Source organism: Bacillus rossius, chromosome 7 (assembly GCF_032445375.1).
Source record: "Bacillus rossius redtenbacheri isolate Brsri chromosome 7, Brsri_v3, whole genome shotgun sequence".
Classification (NCBI taxonomy): Eukaryota; Metazoa; Arthropoda; class Insecta; order Phasmatodea; family Bacillidae; genus Bacillus; species Bacillus rossius.
Window position 1 is genome coordinate 52350160 of NC_086335.1, and position 23275 is coordinate 52373434.

The 23275-nt window shown below is 35.0% G+C and overlaps 1 protein-coding gene across 44 annotated transcripts in view; it reads left to right on the forward strand.

Moving 5' to 3' along the window:
* LOC134534020 (protein abrupt-like) overlaps window positions 1-23275 on the forward strand; it is a 354312-nt gene that overhangs the window by 82821 nt on the left and 248216 nt on the right. Inside the window, exon 6 of one of the 44 annotated variants that reach the window (XM_063371938.1) lies at window positions 16672-17920. The exons of 38 other annotated variants lie outside the window; for them this stretch is intronic. In XM_063371938.1, the coding sequence (XP_063228008.1) occupies window positions 16672-16901 (230 nt within the window). In that variant the 3' untranslated portion in view covers window positions 16902-17920. Of the gene's footprint in view, window positions 1-935; window positions 2971-6779; window positions 7591-9551; window positions 10276-16671; window positions 17921-18956; window positions 19631-23275 lie in introns of those variants that run through there. 5 more of the 44 variants (XM_063371936.1, XM_063371960.1, XM_063371943.1 and 2 more) reach the window with 5 other exon arrangements.

The following is a 23275-nucleotide window of genomic DNA, read 5'->3' on the forward strand; positions in this document are numbered from 1 at the left end:
AAGGTGTAAAATAGTGCTATTTTAGCAGTTTTCGGTACTTAAATTAAAATATTGTAATTGTAAAAATTTTATTAATTTTAATATGAAATTTGTTTGAGTGATGAATAAGAAATTAATTAAAGATTTGGTGCTAAGGAGGGGGGTTTGAACCCCCAAAACCCCCCCCCTGGCTACGCCCATGTGCGGCAGTTAAAACAAGTCGGCACTCGGTAAGAGAAACGCAGTAACACACTACTCACTACAAGAAACTTATTTTCTGTCCGATTTTCTTCGGATTTTCGGCAATTTTTTCACGGTTCCTCGAAATCGGGTTGTAATAGAGAGGTGGTCGCAATAAATGGGGTCGCAACAAAAAGGTTTTACTGTATTAAGTTAAATCTGTAAAACTACTCTGCCTCATCTGTTAAGCCTTCCAAAATAAAACAAATGTATTTATCACAAACAGGAACATAAAAAATTCATATATAAAGTATCTTGCAATGCATCTTTTGCAAAACTGAAAGTCTTTGTGTTGTAGATTCTGAGTTAGTTGACATTGTGTGTATCATTCACACATTAATTATGTGTGAAAATTTGCATAGTTTGTAGTATTTAAAGCATACAGTGTTCAAAGATTTCCTGGTGAAGGAACTCTGGTATCTCGCCTAATTGTCCTGTTGTGTAGCTGAATTATGTCAGTATTGTGTATGTAGTCATCACATCAAAAATTCCTCATATTTAATTAAATAATTAATATTTTTACATTTTATTTAATTCAGGGTATAAATGGTTTTAATAGCAGTTCATCATTCTAAATTTTTTGGATATTTAACTGATAGGGATTTCACTTTATAATTGGTTGTGGGCAAGTTCTTAGTTGCGACCGTCTTGGCAAAGTTTTCGAAACAACAGTGTTGTACCATTCTACTTGAACCGACATGATGTTTATTTTGCAGGTGTTTTGCAAATTGCAGTGAACAAGTACGGCAAGCGGAGGCTGTTTCTGGATGATCACGAGTTCTGCGTTCACTATGTCACGGGAGCGAGGGAGTACTGGAAGTGCATCCGGTACGACCGCAGAGATTGCCGCGCCCGCATCATCGTCCAGAATGGCCAACTGTTTGCCCGCCACAAGGACCACAACCACCTCCCAGAAGCCAGGAGCGGGACTGCAGGGTCGTTGGTCACCACTGCCTACTACTCTCATCATACGTAATACAGTTGGTGCAGTGCTTCTACACGCGCACACTAAACCAAGTTTAAGAAAGTTACATGTAGCCTTAACTATCTGGTAGCAGTTACACGGGCACGTTGTGAATGATTTGGCCTAACCAGACTGCTTACTAACATCATGTTCTGGAGGAAAATGTGCCTCCGTCTTGAAAGGGCTGTAATTATTCTGTTGGCAGCTAGGATGAGGGAGGGGAAAAAGGTAAGGGGGTCATTTAGTTTAATTGTAAATGTTATACCTCTTGAAAACACAGGAAACAAAAATAGTTCATTTTTTTACATTGTTTAAAATAAAATAATTATGTGTGAAGTGTACATGTAGAAGAAATTGTAGCACCCATGGAGTATGACAAGGTGAAGGCCAGTTAGGTTTCTGATGACAGTAGTGCACTCTAGAGGGCAAAAAGTGCAGCAAAATGGTGATCAACAGTGGCATTCTCTAGCAAACAAAAATAGAACATAATATGGCTGCCATGACATCACATTGGTGGGAGTAATTTATGCCGTAGTATAGGTGGTGAAATGTTTTTCTGGTGGTGGACATTTTGGAAGGAGATTTCACAATTCCTTTTAAAGTGCACTCGTTGGTTTGGATCAAGTACTCTAAAATCCATGATGTAAAAACATTTTTTTATAAAATTTTTAATGGCTTTTATAAAATTTTGATTTTATTAAGATGGAGGGCTATAGAATTTTCTGGAATTCAAAATGGCAATGTTTATAATTTTCTATAGTCCATGTTTGCGGCCAAGGTTGTCATGAACAAGAGATAGGGCCTTTTAATGAAATAGGCTTGTCTCTTAAGGAATTTGTCCACCTCCAAATTTTTGTAATGGTTTTGTTTTTGAAAATAGGAAAATTATCTGAGACCAAATTTTATTCTTGAAAATGGGAAACTTTGGAATTTAAAGCCCTTTTTGGGTTAAAATGGGATATTTTCAAGGTCATCCAATATGGCAAACATTACGTGACAATTCAAAGGTGGTTTCACCCAGAACCCAGCTGCAAGAGGAACCAAATGATACTATTATATAATATGACATATATGAGTTTCTTAAGTGATTCAGTGTTGGCAGAAAAGAAGAGCATTTGGTGAGAAACAATGAGCATTTATTTTTGTTAGATTTTCCATGAGTAAATTATTTAGGACTTTAATGTAAATAGGCTCATAATTGTGCTTATTGCTAGGTCTGTGTAGTACTAAAAATGTTGCATTTTTTAAAAATTTATAGATAACCAACATTTTAATATAGTAGTTTTTTGGAAACTGAAATGCTGTTTACATCTTAGGGTGAATTGAGATTTAAAAATATTTCTTTTTTTGAGAGACAGTAACAATGATTTATTTTAAGAGAGACACTTCTTGTGCTTTGTTCCTCATGGTGTCATGGTACGTAACTTCTCAGTGTATTTATCAATAATTTTCAATGTCATTATAATTATTTTTGTTCAAGAAATACAATTTAGAAGATGAATGTTATTTAGATTTTAGTTATTTATGTTTTTGTGTGTCGCCAGTGTGTGCACATATTTATAAGTGAAATTCATATCAAATTGAAAGATAATGTAAGTCTTTAAGAAAAAAAGTAAAGTTTTAGGTTCTGAATAGTTTTGCATTGGTTGTTTTTTATTTCTGATGGATATAACTTGTCAAGCTTCATTCATGGCATGACTAATTTATTTCATAGTAATAGTTTATATCACAACCTTAATCATTTTTGATGGTAAATGAAATAAAGATGAATAGAGTTGTGCAAGAAATGCTTTTTATTTAAAATTAAAATAGTAACTAACATTAAATATATTTGATAAAATTAAAATGAAAATTCTTTTGAGTTTACTTCGTAGTGAAAATTGTTTTCAGTACTATGAAATATCCCATATTATTTTGGAATTAAAAAAAATTACAGCTAAGATTAAGTACACAATATTTACAACTCCATCAACTCATGAGAGAATTGTAAATTTGTAAACGTAAAAGTAGAAAAATAAATAACTTTTTATTAGTAATTTTTTTTTAGATCCAAAAATTAAAAACAATGATTTTTCATGATACTTAAATGAAAAAAACAATACTAATTTAAAGTGTGATCTTGGCCACCGTGAATGTTAAGAAACTGATTTTTAAATAATTTAAATTTATCTGCATCAGTATTATCATGAATATATTTACAATTGATTTTATAATTATAACAGTTGTGGACAAAAAGTGAATCTAAATTTGTTCTGTGGTCTGAAGACAAAAATTGTTGAAAAAATTGTTTTAGATTAATAATGTTGATAATTTTATTTTGTATACTTTCTATCAGATCACTATCAGATATTGTTCCAAATTAATGAGCATTGCTACTGTAATTTAGTTCTAGTTAATGCTAATTAATTTGAAAAATTTAATCTGATTATAGTGCATAAACAATATTCACACCAAAGTGGCTCGTCGGTTCCAAGGTATTTTAGTTGGAAGTGTTTGCGCATTAAGTTTGGTGTGATGTGACACAGATGATGTTCATGTAGCTACATTATATAAATATATATAAAAATCCTGTTGCTTAGGGGCTGAGAAACATTAGTAGAGTTGATTCTGTTGGCTCAAGATTAACTAAGAGAGAAAATAATTTTTTTTCACATAGTGACTTTTCATGAAAAGTCAATATGAAAAGTGGGGATCTTGGTGGCCATGTTTACTGAGGCATTCTTAAACCCCAGCATAACTAAATTTGTGAGTCCTGTGTCCATATGCAAATGGTATGGAGTCCACTTTAATGTTTAATTTCCTGTTGCCTCTGCATACCAGTGCTTGATAACTATAAGTAAAATATGAATGAATATATATTATAGCTATAATTTTTCAAAATTACGTCTAATAATCCAAATTTGTGAATTTTTTGAGAGCTATTATTAAACGGTGTTGAAGTTATAGGTAACAGTTATCTGCTGTGTTCTTATGAACAGCATTGTTAAGTGAAGGTCAATGCCAGTATTTTGCATGACAGCATTTAATCTGACATCAATGTTCTCGTTTCAGGGTTAACACAGCAATGTCAGCTGGGACCATGGGCGTCGCAACCGGGGGGGCCGGGGGGGGGGGGGGACACGTCCCCCCCAATAATAAAAGTCTTCAATTTCATCCCCTCCAATAATATATTTATTTTCGTAGTTATATTAAAAATATGATTTCTGTGATATAACCCATATGTTGCGCATGGTGCATTTAGTCCAATTGTGGTAATTTGAGAACTGTGTTTTTACAAATTTGTTCTCTGAAAATATTTTTTATAAAAAATAAATTATATATTGCAACCATCTATAATTAGAATATTTAGGAAAGAAAAATGTCTAAAAACCAACTTTTTGCAACTTCAAACCCCAAATTTTCCTGGGGGAGGACCCCCCGCTTTTTTTTCCAGGGGATGGATATTCCTCAACAACTAAATCAATTGCAGTCCCCCCCCAAAAAATTAATCCTTGCGACGCCCATGGCTGGGACATAAAACTGTTCCAAGGTTCGCAGTAAGCCTTTGACATGGCTAACACCCAGACAACAGCTGTGAGAGTCTGTGAATGTTTACTTTTGATTGAACAATTTTGTGAAGCCCTGATTGAAATCTTGCTTTCAGCATGTGTTGGACAGATGGCAAATTTTTTAATTTTGCCATGGGCTCAGTATGAATGCTTCGATCACATGGAAATTGGAAACTGTCTCAAATAATGGGTTACTTTGTAGCCGCACCTACAACTGAAACAGGAAATCAACACAAACAACAGGGGGTCGTTGTAATACGACCACGGCAGTGGTGCGCTCGTGCTGCAAGAAAATAATGTCACAAAAATACGAAATAACAAGCAATACAATTTATTAATCACAATGCATACATTGCATATAATATGCATATAATAATTTGATTCCCGCGGGAATACAGGTTAAAACAATGGTGCAATAAATGGGGCAGGCTGACGATGCGTTTAAGGTAGCACAATCATATGGGCCGCTAGGCGACAACAAGAAAGAAAGAAAGTTTACATTTACCATTACAATTACATGAAATTACGATTATGGTTACGATGCGGCTTGACAAGAAGTGTCCAAAGCCATCATGGCATGCCCATATACAGCCGCAGAAAAACACTTACATAAGCTACCGGTAGTACTCGGCGTGAGCAAAAGAAACTAAGGCAAAGAATCCAGTTAAGCACTGACCTGAAGGGTCCAAGAGAAATTACAAACATTACTAAACATGGAAAAAATGAAAAAGAGAAAGCGCGGCCACGACACGCAAGCAAGAACAAGAAATCATACTAATTACTGAATATTACAGACGTTAAGTTTCACAGCCGAGTACATACCAACGTGACGCCAACCCCAAGTGACAGTCCTCGTGTCAAACGACTGGAAGACTGCGGAAAATAGCCCGGGTGCTGAGGTTATATAGGCCGGGAACAATACACGGCAGAGTGCGCTGGTGGCGCGGCGGGGAAGGGAGGAAGAGGGGGGGGGGCAGGAAGGGGAAGTCGGAGAGGAAGGGGAAAGGAGGAGAGGGGAGGGGAAAGGAGGGGAAGGAACGCTAAGCAGTGCCCGCACTGCTTCAACTTTTACAACAAAATTTTGCTTAAATGTTCATGCAGTGAAGGAAACACAATTTAGTAGTAATTTTAACTGAAAACATTTTAACAAGGCATTAAGAGATGGAACCATGTTTCATTGTTTGGCTGCCAACTTAACAAGGTGTAAACCTGGCTGTGTTGATAGAAGATAGCCTATTGGAGGGTGAATTGGGAAGGGATGACCAAATCGTTGGTATGATATGGAAAAATTATGAGAGAGTAATTTCAAAAAGCAGTAGCACCTTAGAGGCTATTTTAATGAACTTTTGATGTCTTGCTAGTTATTTTTTCATATGGCATGTTATTTTTAGTTATAAGGGTTAGGGAGGGGGCAGAGGATCACTTCTGTCGCTCCTCCCATTGGACCGCCATTGGTTGATATTCATGCAGTTAACAGGAAGTGACTTTTTTACTAGGGTGATTCCAGAAACAAATCTAGGTGTACTGTGGCAGGATACTTAATTCTCATTACAGAGGACTTAAGGTACAAATCTTTGTCTGGCTATCCTGATGTTGGTGTTCTGTGGTTTCCAGAATCACTACAGTGCAGAGATGGTTTCTTATTAAAAGACAGCGTTTCAAAACCTTTTTTGATCATGGCACCCCAACCATATTTTCTGAAATCTGTGGCACACTTAAGTTTAGTTTTACACCATTTTTTTTCTTCCCACATTATTTCTTCTTAGTTGAAAATTTGTATTACTTTTGTATTGAAAACAAACTTATTTAATTCTATTTTGATATCCAATAATGGATATGTTGAGAGATGGATTTTATTTCATATACCGAAATATTGCCACGCACCTACAGTCTGTAAGCCATGGCCGATTCCTTCTCCAGTTTCCTTGAACTGTGTTGTTGGGTGTACCTGTCTGTAACGACACGTTCAGCCAGCGCAACGGGAAGCGGTGAGAGGCGAGCCAAGGGGAGGACCGTGACGGACCGTGTGGCCTTGTTTCTCCCGGCAGGGCTGCAGTTCGTGCAGAGCCGCAAGGGCCACCCGCAGGTTGTCGTCAACGACTACCTGTACAAGAAGGAGAGAGTGCTGCGCGACAGCCGGGTCTACTGGACGTGCGTGGACTGCTACACGCGCAAGTGCCGCTGCCACGTGGTCACGCTGGGCGGCGCGCTGGTGGCGGCGACCGCCCGCCACAACCACCCGCCGCACACCAGCAAGATCCTGGAGCGCATGTTCCTGTAGCTAACTGCCGGCGCACTTGCGCGGCGGGGTAACAGTCGCAGAGCTTTGCGGCAACGCTCGTTCTTTCGAAAATGATTAAGAGCTTAGGAATGAACAAAGATACCTGTACCCATTAAAATTTACAACTGTGTATTAAGTAAAAATATCGCACTATGTGGGTTTAATTTGATCTCATTAGAATGGTACCTATGATATGTTTATTATGTATGAAGTTATGTGATGATTTGGCAAGCCACGTATGAATGCATCATGAACTGCTTATGGTTTATTAAAAATATTTTTTTTTTGTAAACAGGGCATCCTTAATCTTGCAGGACCTGGGTTCGACCATCACAATTTTATTTTCCATGGTTTCCCATAATCCCTCCAGGTAAATGGTTCTGTACTACAGGCAGTTGAAGATTCCTTCCCAATTCCCCTGACTTGTTTAATGAGTTTTCATCTCTAACAACGTAGCTGTGTATTAAAGAAAAGAAAAATCTGGGTAGGCTGTATTTTGGAATTCAGCTGCCAGGGGTTTGTTTCATAATTTCCTATTGTGCTGTTGTGTATGAAATAAATAAAATAATGTAACAAAATTGATGTTTTATTTTTTAACGTGAATTTGATACAAATCATAATCATCAGAGAGCATATTCACGTCCATTACCAAATAATGTTCTGAATTTCCTGTTGCTTCTCGCAGGTAGATAGATGACTGAGGCTCTCTCGAGAACAAATTTCGCACCTAATTTGGGGGCTTGTTTTGCCCCACTGGCTCATTTGATATCTATGACACTGCTCTGCATTTTAAATTTCTTCTGCTAGGGCGATTTTGCCTGTTCCTTTTTTTCTCCATCATAACGTGTTTTTGCTTAGTCATTTTGAGATTAATGGTTCCAAAACCAATGTTAGTAACTTTATAGTTATTCTGCTCAACTAGCACCACTCAGTGCTCACTCACGACCCACTTTAAATTTAAATCATGCAAATTGGGTTATTACTTTTGGAGTTACAGCTCTCACTGACTTCAGTTCGACGCTCCCCACCAACGCTCATTACGTCATCACTGCAAATTATAGTCATATGAGTCATACGTGATGACTATGAGCATGGTCTGCTCTGCTAAGATACATTTGTTTCAACTCTTTAGCTTTCATAGTTTACACATTTTAAGCGGTGTCAAATCCTTAGCCGAAGTGACACCCAATGCAAAATTAAAAACATTCATATTTCTGTCGAAAAATTCATGTTAAAAATTTTGGAATATTTCAAGCTTGTGGCAGTGCATTTTGTAACTAAGTGTTACAATTTCACATGAATCAGATCTTGATTATCTTCAGTGGTCATTGAAAGTTTCTGTTCTCCGGTCACCATATGGCTCATTCTCAAGAAATGCCCATGAGAAAAAGGAGTGCCATAGAAGCCATCATAAAATTTCTCTCTACCTTGTCTACCTGCATGGTTGATTTTTGCATCATAAATGCCATGATGATTGCCAAATAATGATGCTGTTCATTATTGATGTATTCTAATTCACCATCACAAATAATATTGCTGGTTCCTTGGTACGTTACAGTCTTTTTTGTTTTGTTACTTCTGGAAACTTCTGTAACTTAGACAAAATGTATTGGAATTGGTGATGCTCAAAATGATTCTTAACAGTATGTAGGCTTCCATAAATGTATTGTCATTAGCCAATAAATGAATAATGATGTAGAATCAACGAATTATTTTTATAATTGCTTTTAATTGCTCATTGATAGAGCTTAAATTTTTTTAAATTGCAACTTTGGGAAACCTTTTGTTTGCATCTTTTCACTCTTGAAAATGCCAATGTGTACAGATAGATAACCATTTTTTACGAGCTAGACGTATATGGTGTTTATTATAAGTAGGTCATAATTATTGTACTAAAAATCCTCTAGAGTTAATGATATTCAACCAATAGAGCTCAAAACAATGATGATAACATTTTTGTCTGTGACATTAACATATTGAAAGTGTACTACTTAGAAATATTTTGTTTTCATTTGAAACCTATAAATTCTTTATCCTGAATTGAGATTGGTAGAATTGCAATTAAAACTGAACAAATCAGCTTGGTTTATGATTTCACACTGAAATAATGATCTAATTGTATTGCAATCAATATTTGTGAAGTTTTGGCTCTGAAAACTAATCCTATTGGGGTTAAAATTTTTTCACCTGATTATGATGGATAGTGAAACCAATCATTTAACCCTGAAAACCAAAATCAAATAGTATTAAAATGTAAAGAAATTTATAAAAAGAGCACATAAGGTAATTGAGACAAAATTTGAATTAAATTTTTTCTTGGATTTTCATAATGAGATCATTAATCCAACAAAGAATATGAACATTTTTTTAATTTTTTTTTATCATCTGTTTGTTAGCACAGCTTGATCTCATAAATAATAATGAACTTTAAAAGTGAACTTAATCCATCCAAAATGCTTTTTAAAAAACCTCGTAGATTGTTTGTTGTCCTATGTCGATGTTAAAATCTGACAGTTGCATTCCACATTTTTTGTTGCAGTCGGGGTCCAAATGCTGATAAACAAATATGGGAGGCCCCAGCTGGTCTTAAACGACTATCTGTACTGCGTCCACGTAAAGAAGGGCGACCGGGTGTACTGGAAGTGCATCGACTATGACAAGGGCACGTGCTGCCGGTCGCGGGTTGTCACCACAGAGTCCGGAGCGACCGTCAACCAGACGTTCCACAACCACAACCCGCACACCGGTCGCATACGTCACCTCAGTTCCTTGCAGCGTGTCCTCGGCGGCTGGTAGAGCTAGCAGCGGACGAGTGTCATGGTCTTTGTTGATCTCCGAACTTTAGTTATGTGTTTTTATATTTAAGAGGCTGACCTAGTCAGAGGTGAATCTGTGTTAGAGAGGCAGGATGATGAGTGTGATGCTTGCTGGTGCTTCTGGAGCAGCATTACCTCTAAGCACAAGGCTGTGTACCGCCGTGCAGTCTTCTCGTCGTGCATAGGGCAACTGTGCAATTTGAGCGGTATTCACAACATTATACGGTGGGGACATAAAGATAAAGATGTAATGCAAGTCCCTTGCTTGGTTTTCAAGAATCTATACCAGGGTACATGTTTTACCCATATTTACTCTTCTGAAAATACAGTTTATAAATGAAATATGGTAACAGAACTATTTATCTGCCCTCATCAAATTCGTAGATGCTTTTTGTAAACAGACACCGCTCGGGATATCTTGAGCAGTTTTTAAATTGTGTGGTTTCTTCTGAAGCTCTGCACACCATGTGTGTACCCAGGTAGGCGGGGCCCTTAATTCAAATTCGTGATACTGGAAACTGAACTATAAGTTAAAGGCAACTATAGTGGAAAATCATCGTTTCACCGGGGGAGTACATTTATTTAGACAAAAACCATTAAAACTTGACACCTAGTTCATATGTACAGCTCATTTTCAAGCAAATATTTACTTATATAAAAAAAATTATGTTGTATCAAGTATAAAAAAAGTATTGTGGCTAAAATCAAACAAAATGTGAATCTACTTACTGCATGCATATCTACTGCAAAAATAATTCAGGGTTGTGCATTAACATTTTGGGAGATTGAGAAAGGTAAAACTGGTTATTAAATAATGGCTTCAGTGATTAATGAAGCATATTCAAAACTACAGTAGAATCTCGTTATAGCGAGCACGGTAATAGCGAGAACACGGCTATAACGAGGTATTTTTGAGGAATTTACGGCGTGATCCCTTGAAGCGCGCTTTTGTTATTTGTCTTCTTTATCTCCACCCCTCTCGCTCGCCACTAGACATCTTGCCGTTGACGCCTGTCACATTCTTCAGCCGTGCAGTCGCCACCTAAGTGCGTGGCTTTAAAAATAGAATCCCGTCCTTTCTTTATTTTATCAAACTTCCGTTAGTTATCGGTGCCGTGTGCAGACAAAGTTTGATATTGGAACAGAAACAACGTAAGAAAGTATTTTTTACAAATTAGAAATATGTATGTTTTGGTTTTTATAATCGCGAATATTTTCACGTTTTTTTTTTGTTATCCTAAAAGAGATAATATTAAAAAGCCACTCTAATGAGATTTAATTGTTTCTTGTTTCCTTAATTGTTTATATTCCATTTATTATTATTAACGCGACGTCATACTGCACGCTTACGCAATACGACTGGATTCGTTGCTGCAACATAGCAAATTATGCGGTATCAGATGTAACGAGTAATGTAACGATAGTAACGAGTACTAATTGTTATAGTAACGAATACATACGGGTACGCATTTTTTCGTTACTTTTACACCTCTAGTAGGCACTACCGTATTTATTTCCGAATCGCTAGGACAGTTTTCTTGTAACTTTTGTTTCGGTCAGTTGTTGGGGTATTTGTCCGGGAAAGGGGTTTGAGTTTAATCCCAAATTTATTTTCTGAAAAAGTTGACAGGTTACTTTAAATGAAAATAGTATAGTTTTCCAGCGACTATTTCGTTTGAGGCGTACGTGCGTTGCCGCAGCCGCACTCCTGCTATCTGTAAGGAATTAAATCATCGCACTACACTAGCACCACCTGTTAACAACATCCTGAACCAACATGGCCGCCAGCAGACAGCCCGCGTCGGCAATAGATAGCAGGACAATGTTGCGTCGGCCGCGGGCTGAGATGCTTTACTTACGTGGCGTGGTAGGGTATTCTGGTTATTTTGATGCAATCGGTGATCGCATCCGTACTTATGGGGTATCGTTTTAAAGAGAATTCACACATCTGCTCACAGAAATTAAGATTTCTTTAATATAACCTGTTATTTTCCAATTATACAGGTTTTAACACAATTTTTATGCTATTTTCGGTTAATTTTTATTTTTTGGGGGCCAAAATTTGTCCAATTCGGTTATAGTGAGGACACGGTTATAGCGAGGATCAAACCCGGAACCGTGACACCTCGCTATAACGGGACTCTAGTGTATATCCTTTATTTTTTTTTACACTTGTTGCCTCCTCTGTACTTCCTGCATATGTCCCACAGTTTTCACTTGTATTTCAGACTCACCCTGCATGTTAACCCAAACCTATAAGCTTAAAGCAAGCTAAGTTCATGGAATTCATGAAATTTATATTAAGGAACTTAACAGTTATCTTCTGGTACAGTTGGTGACTCAAACTTCTCTAAATTTAAGACAAAGCCCTGCTTGGCTTTGCAGATTTAATATTTAAAGTTGTAATTTTGGTAATTTCTAATCAAAATGGATATTTTTGGAAGTAGGCATTGTGGGCCGTAAATTCATTCGCAAATTGATGGATTATCGCAAAGTAGTTTTTACTTTTTCCAAAAATTTTTGCCAAATAATTTCATTTTCACCAAAATTGTGTGATGACCAATGGCTTGTTTGGTAACCTATTTGTTTCAAGGCAGCTGTTGAGTTACCTGTTAGATGTTATATTTAGATTGACATCTGTGAACAAACAATCATGCATGTGTCTTCAAGGACTGAGTTGTTAACTTTGGAGCTATGTATACTTTTATGTACTTAGACTAAAAGGAAGCAACTGTTATTGTATGCAATTATTTGTATGAAAATTGGCTTTATTTGACTGTCTTGTTTGATTTAATGTTATTTAGTAAACCGAAAGTAGTTGTGTTTGTGTTGTGACAATCCAGCCTGTTCTCTAACAAATGCTCATAGCAAAAAATAGAAAGGAAAATGTAGAAGTACTTAAGAGGCCACTCCAGTGTTTCAGGGGCACTACGCAACCCGCGTTAACCTAATAAGATTCAATGCTATTTTCATTTTGCTTATAAGTTATTAACTAATATAGATTTCGAAATGATGCTTGCTTGATATGTAAGACAACGATGTAAGACAACGATGTAAGACAAACGTGCATAAATTATTGTTCAAACCTAGACATTACACTTATGCATATTAGTAAAGATTAGTATAAAACCATAATTTAAGCACGTTTTTGAAGAAAGGGGCTTTGATAAGAGCATCGTTGTCTTACATATAAAGCAAGCATCATTTCTAAATCTATATTAGTTAATTAGTTATAAGCAAAATGAAAATAGCATTGAATCTTATGATGTTAACGCGGGTTGCGTAGTGCCCCTGAAACACTGGAGTGGCCTCTTAAAAACTTAAATGAGTAAACAAATTTTTAAGTAAAAATTTGTTTCAGATGATTTTTATACAATAAATTTAACAAACCATCAGAATTATTAAAAAAAAAACATTAAATGTGAACAGTGTTCATGAAACCTGATGCAAATGCACAAATACCACTGAAAAGAATAAATAGCTGTTATTTACTTATTGATAGAAAACCTGAGTATTATTTCTGTTTATAAAAACATAATAAATCTTAAGTAAACACATTTACAAAATAGGAAGGGCTGTAACCTGAGTTGCTACAGCTGCGTTATGGAATGTTTTCAACATTTCTAACTACATAAAGGTATATTTATGGACAAAATAATTTTTGAAGTTATACTTCTTTAGGTCCATTGTGAAAAAATAATGAAAATTAATTTTTACAATGCGCATGCAGCATGCAACATAAATTGACATGATGAAAAAATACTACATACAAATAAAATTTATATATGGGTTTTTAAATCATATACTTTAGTGATTGATATTGAATACTGATCTATATAATTAAAAAAAATATTTATTTGGGATTATTAGTGATAGAAATTGTTTATAAATTTTTTCAAGAGTATTTATGTAAGAAAGGTTATTTTCCCTGTATGTAATTTATTTTCCTTATAAATTATTATATTTTTATTAATAAATAATTAAAATTAATGAGAATAAATATTCAGCATTTTTATTGATTTTCTTTATTTTTTAAAATATATTTATTTATTTTACCAAATTTAATAATTAATTTTATATATGTGTTTATATTACTATTTAATACTGATTCAATATTTTTTATTGAATTTATACTTTACCAATCATATTTATAACATTACTCCATTCCTTTTATAATTTTTTCTTATTACTAATTTGCATGCAAAATTAAAGGTAGTTTTTTTACGCCAATTATAACGTCTATCACGGATACGTAAGTACACTCATCTCCCCCCCTTTTTTTTTTGTATTTTCCTTTTTGGTATAATTTTTATTTATTTATTTTTTCACTAAACTAATTTGGCTAGTAATTAGTATTTAAGATTTTTTAAAGTATTTTTGGTATAAAGTGTTGTTAAGTTTAAAACATACAGTTTTCTTATGCTTAAAACAGTATTTTTTTTCTGTTATGTACCTACCTTAAAAGTTATGGTCGAGCAAAGTGTATTGTAGTATAAACTTAATTTTTTTCCATCACTTTGTAAGTAAAATTATTATAGAATTGGTATTTTATAAAAAAATTCTATATAATGCCATTGTTTCACTAAAACTGTTTAGTGAAGGGCATATTGAGTCATTTTAATGCATTATTAATGGCAAATGTATGGTAAAAAGAATTCCTAATATTCTGTTTAGTTAAATTTTTATTTTCTTCAATTATGAAACAAATGTTTTGAAAATAAGTGTGCCTTTTTGAACTGCATAAATAATTATAATGTACATATTACTTTCAATTTAGATGTATATGCTATGATTGCACTCCATTGTGTGTGGTTTATCGGAAGTGTGAGCTGGATAAAATCAGTTTAACGTGATAGCTTAATAGAATACTAGAATGGTTGTCTCATGTAAGTTTAGCATTCCAACTGCTAGGAAGTAATCAAAATCTTAACGTGTATAGACTAAATTGACTATTAACCAATTAAACGAAGGGGGGGGGGGAGAGAATTAGTAAATGTCTTAAACAGATTTTCATGAATACTATATTATCATAAACATATTTGAATGTCAAACACTTATATTGTTTATGGTATGTAGTGCATTTTAAATTTCTTACCATTTTAAGGTTTTTTTTTTGTGCTAGTCATAATCTTGTCATTATAATGTCTGACGGGACAAAAAATATCTGTTTTGAAGCTGTGAGATGTTATTGAAATATTTGTTTCAACACTCTGTAAATAAAACATTTAAACAAAATAGTAAATGGTTGCTGTACACTTTGCTTCTTGAAAGTAAACCTTTTTTATTGCATTTCTGTCACTTCTTGATTGGAAACACCTGCAACAAGTATGGGAAATCGTAGTTGTCAAAGACTTAGCTACTTCTCATTTTGCAGCTGACATAGGGTAATGTACCCTAGGTTGGGATATGTTTTTAAAGTAAAAATTTATACATATTAGCCTTGTCAAAATGATTGCAATAGTGCAGAAGGGCAATTATTTTTTTTAAATTTTATTTTATAATATTATCTATTTGGTTTAAATAACACTTCTTTTATGTAAACATTTAAGTAAGAATGTGGAAATTAAAGACCAAACTGTTCGTACTAAGTACTTTGCATGTATCCTAATAATTTTTAAACAAGAATGATTGGATGTTTGTTACCCAATCACCTCTTTAATTCTTTTACGACACAGCTAGCAGCAAGGTAGACCAGTCAGCGCGGCGTGCCGACCAGCAGGGGGGATTGGGGGACAGGGAAGGCCTCACCTCCCGAACATAGATAGTGCTCGTCACTCCGCTACTCTCTTTCTGTCTCGAGGGTTCAGTATGTTCCCATTTGTTCTCGCACCTTCGAGTGTTAAGTTGGGGATGCTGATGACATGACACTGTGGGGAAGGGGGGGGGGGGGGGGGCTACGAGAATTGTCCAGAGTGGAACACCCCAGGTATACGAGACAATGCTGATCTCCGGCGGGAGAGAGAGGCAGAGGCCGGTGGTGACACCGGGGAGCAAGTGCGAGACTGGAGAGGTTGAGTGACCCCTTGGCGAACATTAGTGGATGACGAGCGACAGGCTTCGTGTGCGAAGATTGGAGCATCCGGGACGGTGTTAAGTGAGTAGCGCCAGGCAGTGTGTTGGGACAGAGGAGTGCGGTAAGAGACGAGCAGTAGAGAGAGCCACTGTCGAGCCCAGCTCCAATGGGAAGAGTAAAAAGTGAACTTATGTAGGTTGTGATTAATATGTTGACATACATTTAAAATTTTATAATTCAATTAATAGTGTGAATCTTTGTTAAGAAATGAAACTCATGTTCATTAATTTGGCATTCCAGACCTATTTTCCTCACTGCTAAACAATACTGAATTGACTGATATATTGGCTAAACACTTAGGCTTTATGAAATGCAACCCTTGAAGAAGTAGAAACAAGGTTATTCTGTTTAATGATAGAAAATCATAGAAGGTAAGAATATACACATGAATAATAAACATACAAACAGTGGGTGTTCCTTTCTGTATGTCCACCAAGCAAAACCCATGAGCCTTGTAGTTATGTTATTGTTGATCCTAAGGCAAGCCATGTGGTCATTATAACCAACAAACTTTGAGATTTCCATATAATTACAAGCTAAAACAGCATGACTTTTAATGCTACTATGATAATCATACTAATATAAATGTGAATGTTTCAGTGTTTGGATGTTTGTTGCCCTAGTTACATCTTTATTTGGATAAAATTTAAACCAGAAATAGCCAATGCACTGAGTTTACACATCCTATCTTACTAATAACATAAATTGGAAAATCTGAATATCTAGGTGTCCTCATGGGGATATAAGCTAACTCACGAATCTCGTTTCAGATGGCCTGCACATCTTTATGAGTAAGCGGGGACATCCACAGCTTGCCTTCAACAACTTTGTATACTGCGTGGACTCGGTGAGGTACAATAGAGTGTACTGGAAGTGTGTGGAGTACGACAAGGGCTTTTGCAGTGTGCGCATCACCACCATGAAGGGCAAGATATTTCGGCAGTCGGGCGGGCCACACTGTCATGGGCCACATACTACAAGAATACCTGAACATACTTGATGCCATCAGCCCATCAGTGATGAGTGTATGTGTGTACAAATCTTGTTTTGAGACTTGGGCTAAGTTTTTGACTTTCATCGTCTGCCTGTTATACGTGTATTTTGTTGTTTTGTAAGTCATCCTCTAATATTATAGTAAAATAAGAATGCTTTCATAAATTTACATACCCGTATACCTAAACTTTAAGTTATGTATGAGAAGAGCATATGCAATGTTTTGAATACATTATTCCACTATTATAACCTTAGATCCTGACCTAATATTTATGGTCATTTTTAAGACAGAGTTAAAATTATAATTTGTAACTAAGTAAAATTACTATTTTCGAGTATTTGGAATAAATATTATCTACGTCAACTAGTCTGAAACAAATAAGCAATGTCAGGTGTGTATTAAATTGTGTCAAATACAGGTCACAAGTTTTCATCTTATTAGTAAAATTGTGTGAATCAGAAGCTATTATCTATTGCACTCCACAATACCTTGATAAAATGAGAACACATTTTGATTTCTTTTGTTTTACTAGATGGGAGGTATTTTACTATCTTATTATCGTAATTAGTTATATTGTGAATGGCGATACTCGTAAAAGACAAATTGTGTAAAATATTGGGTTGCCTATTCTGTGCAAAAACCTTTTTTTTTATGCATGGTGAGTATGTCAACTTAAATGGTATCAGCATGGGCAAGAAGATGTTAAAAAATAGGTAATTTTTATGTCTGTTTTATTTAGTTTATGTTTTGGCAGCATTATCTAGTAAATTAGATCAACATTTATAATTACAAGAGTATAAACATATTTACTTTGTATTTTCAAAAAAAACGGTGTGATTTCAGATTTGTCTCGGAACTTATAATGTAATAATATATTTCTTGAATTGAGTGTAGAGATTAAAATGTAATCAATAAATATTCAAGTCTAGTTTCCGAAGTGTATTTAAATTTAATACAATTTGTATAACTATCTTTTCCGTGACTAATTTTATGGAGGGAATAAAATTTGTCAATGGTGTTTATCACTGGTGTGATTATGATTTTGATTCCTTCACCATACAATGTTTTTAGACTGTAGTTAATTGATTCCAACATCAATAAAAAAATCTACATATAATACTCCCAACATCAGTTCAATGCAAATATCTGGCCTGCCTTGTTGCTAGCTGCATCATAACACTCTTTAAACCTCTTGCTATAAAACCATTGTCTTTGATAGTCATTAATTATATGCATGGAATATAAAATTATAATGGCAGTGCATTACACAAAAAATTTGTATAAATTAATTTTTAGCTAAGATTCAATAAGATATACTTATAGATAACTGAGCTTTATAAATATTAAATAATTCCTACAATATTCATTTGTATAACTACAGTGTGTGAACAATAGTGTGTGTTATTTATATTTTTGATTTAGTTTCATTATCTCCGTCCTTTGTAAATTAGCCTGCAAGGAATTTTTTACAAAATATCAATAGATTTTGTGTTTAAGCATACTTTTACCATGCTCCACAAGCAAAGGTGCTGTGTTTAGCATTGCACTTTCCCAACTAATTCCAGTCTAAAAACTATCAGAGAATTCTCTTAAGCCGTGATAAGCATCTCATTATTTACCCCTTTAGACAAACAGAAACACTGCAGGGGAACACTCGTATGCTGGGGTGAGTATATTTTATTATTAAGGGGTGCAAGGTATTAACTGTGGCTGGTTGGCAGTGGTGCGACATATAACATATTTGAAACTTCAGTCAATTTACACACGCACATAATTCATATTTTAGTAAAATTCATGTGGTCAAAATGTTCAAAGTATGTAGTTTGGTTCTGTTATGGGAAGAAAGACACATTTCTCATTCTGAATGTAGAGGTGGCATATATCGCTCGTCTGTTCCAATTATTCTGGATGGAAAGAAACACGGATTATACGCCTGTGAGGAACAAGGCTGACGTTGCAATGAGCAGTTTCCCCCACCATTGCACTTAATTTCAGCCCTCACCCACCTGTGATCACCAACAAGACGTTCAGTCCTAAAACAAGTGTTTGTTTTGTTTCCAGATGACAAGGTACGGTTCATTAGCAGCTCAAAGGGGAAGCCACAGCTGGTGTACAACAACTTTGTGTACCGCATCAACAGCTCGAAAAGGGACAGAAGGTTCTGGATATGCATCAACTACAAGAAATTTAGGTGCCGTGCGCGGGCGGTCACGTCTGGCAGAGAGGCGTTCCTTACAGGCTCTGCACACAACCACGGGCCCTATTACTTCCCATGATTAAGTTCAGAGTGTCTGAATATTTATTTTTTACGCCCTATTTGTATCATATATTATGAAGAGAGAAAAAAATGGAAACTCCACATTTCCTGTTTTATTTATTTTTTGTTATTGTGAATTTAAGTCTGCTTAAGAACATTGGAAGTTGTTAGGCCCCCATTGGTGAGCTCCCTTGTTTGAGTTCAGGACCTGGTAGGCCAGGAATTTATGGGGTGTTACTGCTGTGGTGTGGACAATGTCTCAGGGTTTTCCCTTTCTGTCCCATTTTCTTGAGGGTTGTCAGAAAGAACAGCATTAAAATGCAGCAAGTGTCTCATCCTGTCTCCGATGAAACTGTCTTGAGTCTGAACTTGTGTAAGGTTATATACATCTATTCACATGCAAGTAAAAACAGGATTGCCTTAAGTTCCACTGATTAATTTGCTTGAAATATTGAAAATAAAAATAGTTTCTAACTACTGCCTTGTGTGTTATTAATGTAGCCTTAAGTTATATTTAATTGTTTAACATATCTTAACGTATCTTATATTCATGTGTAGTCACGTGTTTTGCATTTGAAGATTTTTTTTTTGACTGTAATGAAAGTTAGTTTGTACAATTCTGTACCAAAGTGACTTTCAGGTTTGTTGTAAACACTTTTGTCAAATTTATGACAACATAAATGGTTGTTAGTAACGAAGCATGTAAATTCTTTGAATTTTGTTTCTTTAATTCAATAAATTTCTAAATATTTCTTAGGTTGTAAGTTTAGCACTCATAATTAAAGTTTTGTGTAATATTGCTTTTTATTTGTTTTAGGTTGTTTATTGGTTACTTTCCATGATTATTTAATGAAATATTGATAGGTTCTATGCATCCTCATTCCTACATTGCAGCATTTTGTATGTGGGTATTGATCAAGGTTGGGAGTGCTCTTTTGAATGTGTTGCTCTATCGCACATGCAATGTTGGTTATATCATTTTCTTTTCATTACTATCATTTGAGAGCTTTAACTGTTATCACGATACCTCTGTTGCTTTTCATGTTTCATTTCAAATTTCCTCAAAAGATATTTATTAAGTAAAAAAAAACATGCAAGTGTTAATAATTATTGTCACTTGCATGACCTTTAACAGCTAAAAAATAACTTTTAGTAAACATCTAGTAGCAAAATTTATGATTTTAAAGATACTTGCAAGAGAGCTATTGGAATGTATGTACTGGATATTCCCATAATTTATAGTAATGAAAATTACATGAAATAGCCTACTTAGCTAGTGAGACCAAGTTTTAACCGATACAAGCCTTCACAAAAGTTACTTTGGGAGAGAAAGTGTCAAAAAATGTCATAGTGACATAAAAATCACCTATTCCAGTAGCGATGTTCTATACTTTTATGAGTTCAGAGTAACAATTGATCAGATAATCATAACATGATAAAAAAATTAGCTTTTTTTTTTTTTTACTATTTACCAAGTTTGATCTAAAACATTTTAAAGACTTTTTTTTTTTAAAAAATATAAATCAAGGATGCAGCTTACAATTATAAGTCACTAATTGACTATGAAACACAGTGATTAAAGTTCAAAAATATGTAATGAGAAGTAATCTGAACAGTCTTATGTGAGAGATAAGTTACCTATACAAATTTAAATAAAATGAAATAAAAATATATTAGGCCCATTCTTCAATGACACCAAAATCAGTGAACTGTGACAGATCTCATGGACTGGAGTATCTTTAATGTCATGCATGAGGACACAGATCCCTACGGGTTAGCTCGGTAACGCTGAGCTCTTCCGTTTATGTGACTCAGTGCGACCAATAGAAGCTGAGTATTTGGCTGTGGTGGTAGCCATGTTTGTGTATGTTTTAAAAATGTTAAAAATATTATTACTTTTTTATTTTTTTATTACATGTCTAAATTCTGACTGTGTTATAATTCTTGGAGCTCAATATTTTTTAAATTAAATATATTATATGTATATGCCCTCTTGTTGCATTTCCAATTCTCTGCAAAAACCTTCTATTTATCAATGGCAATTCTGCGCACAAAGTCTCAACATGGGTACGCAGATCTTAAAGAGTATATTTATGTGTGTTTACTATTTAGTTTATGCTTTTCAGCAATATATAGTAAATTAGGCACACATTTATAATTACTAGAGCATAAAAATATTAACTTTGTATTTTCTTAAAGGCATGTGATTTCGGATGTGTCTCAGGACTAACAATGTAATGATATATTTCTTGACTGAGTTTAGAGTATCAAATGCTATAACAGGCACTGTATATGTAGTTCATTGATTCCAACATCAATTACAAAAATCTTTAAATAATACTCCCAACATCAGTTCAATGCACAGTCAAGGCAGAGTACTAGTAGCCGGTGGACGTATGTGCGGGCGCTCCCCATCATTTATATTTCTACAGATCAAAGTTACTGATAGTGTGCACGAGTTGATCATTGATACTTCTATCATTGATCAACCATAATTTTTGGGGTTTTTGTTGCCCCAGAATAATTAAATATCTTTAGACATCATACAAGAAGACTTCAGGAACATCTTAAAATTACTTTCCAATAAGACTGAATCAAAAGAATTGGTAAGTCAAGATCATGTTACCATGGGGGATTTAAAACTAGAACTGCTTAGTCACTTTGCACAAAAGTGGATGATCTCTGAAGTGAGAATTTGGTTCTTAAGACACTGCTTATTGATGCAAGATCAGAAATGGCAGAAATTAAGCACAAACTAACCATAATTGATAAAAATCTTTAAACCAAAAATAATTCTGATATATCATTCAGCCAAATACTCAAGAAAAATAAATATCTGATCACGTGGAGTCTCCAGTTGTTGCTGGTATCAGTGACCCGACCAGTAGCCCACTTTTGATGCAGCGGAAAATGTGCGATGACAGCGGTAAGAATAAACAGTGCATCGAGAACAAGGTTTCGACTTTGTGCAACACTCGCACAAGTCCACGACCAACGGAAACTCCAATCCAAAAACAGCCACTAATTAACGTAAGAAAACTCCCATGAAAGTAGTTATTAGAAATATTTCTACTCTGAAAACAATTGCCAAACCAACATACAAAAGAACAAAAGCTGTCTTCGTTACACGTTTTCGAGTCGTCAGTTCAAGAGCACGAAGTTGTCGATTACATCACTAGCAAACTTAATCTTTCGCAAGTGAAAGTGGCAAAGCTTCACACCAAGCATACTACATAGTTGTCGTTCCATATATTAGTTCTGGAAGAGGATTTCAAAACATTAAACAAAATGTTTTTTTTTGACACAGCGACAGTCTTTTTAGCCCATTCCACGCAATACTGCTTCAAGAGCAAATTGCCAGTTTAAGCATGTCCCTGCTGCCCGTGAAAACATCAGTAATACTAGCCAGATGCCGCCCACTGCCAACACAGCACATCATCCCTCTCCAAAGTGTCTGGAGGAGCACCTCCGCTGTAGTGACTGCCCAACCCCAAGGAATGGGAAACAGCCTACCAAAATGTTAGAGGACACAGATCCAGATCCACAGAATTTTTCAAATATATCATTCAATCTCAGTATGACTTAATTTGTTTTACTGCAACCTGATTCACTGTCTGTAGTATAAACTCTCACAATTTCACAGATACTTATTTAATATTTATAAATGACAGGAATTAATACTCACTATGATGGAAAGAGGTGACTGTGGTGTATTGATTGCTGTCAATAAGCACACATTATCATCAGTACAGTCTATTCATAACTATGATTACGTTGAAATATAAACGGTGTGGATCAAAATCAAAACTGCTTCAAACAATTTCTTAACTCTAGACAATATCTATTAGCTCCCTAAAACAACTATTAATACCTATGCAATGTATTTTGAAGCCCTAGAAGAAAAACTTGCCAACTATCATGATAATCTGATAATACTAGGTGACTTCAATGTACCTGGTATCAAATGGTTCAATAAACATAGTTCCAATATTTCACATGCTGAGATCAAAGCCAAGGCCCAGTTTTTACTTGATTTTACTTATAATATGGATTTATTTCAGTATAATAGAAAGCAGTCCTCCAAAAATATATCGGACCTCTGTTTTTCAAATCTACCACAATG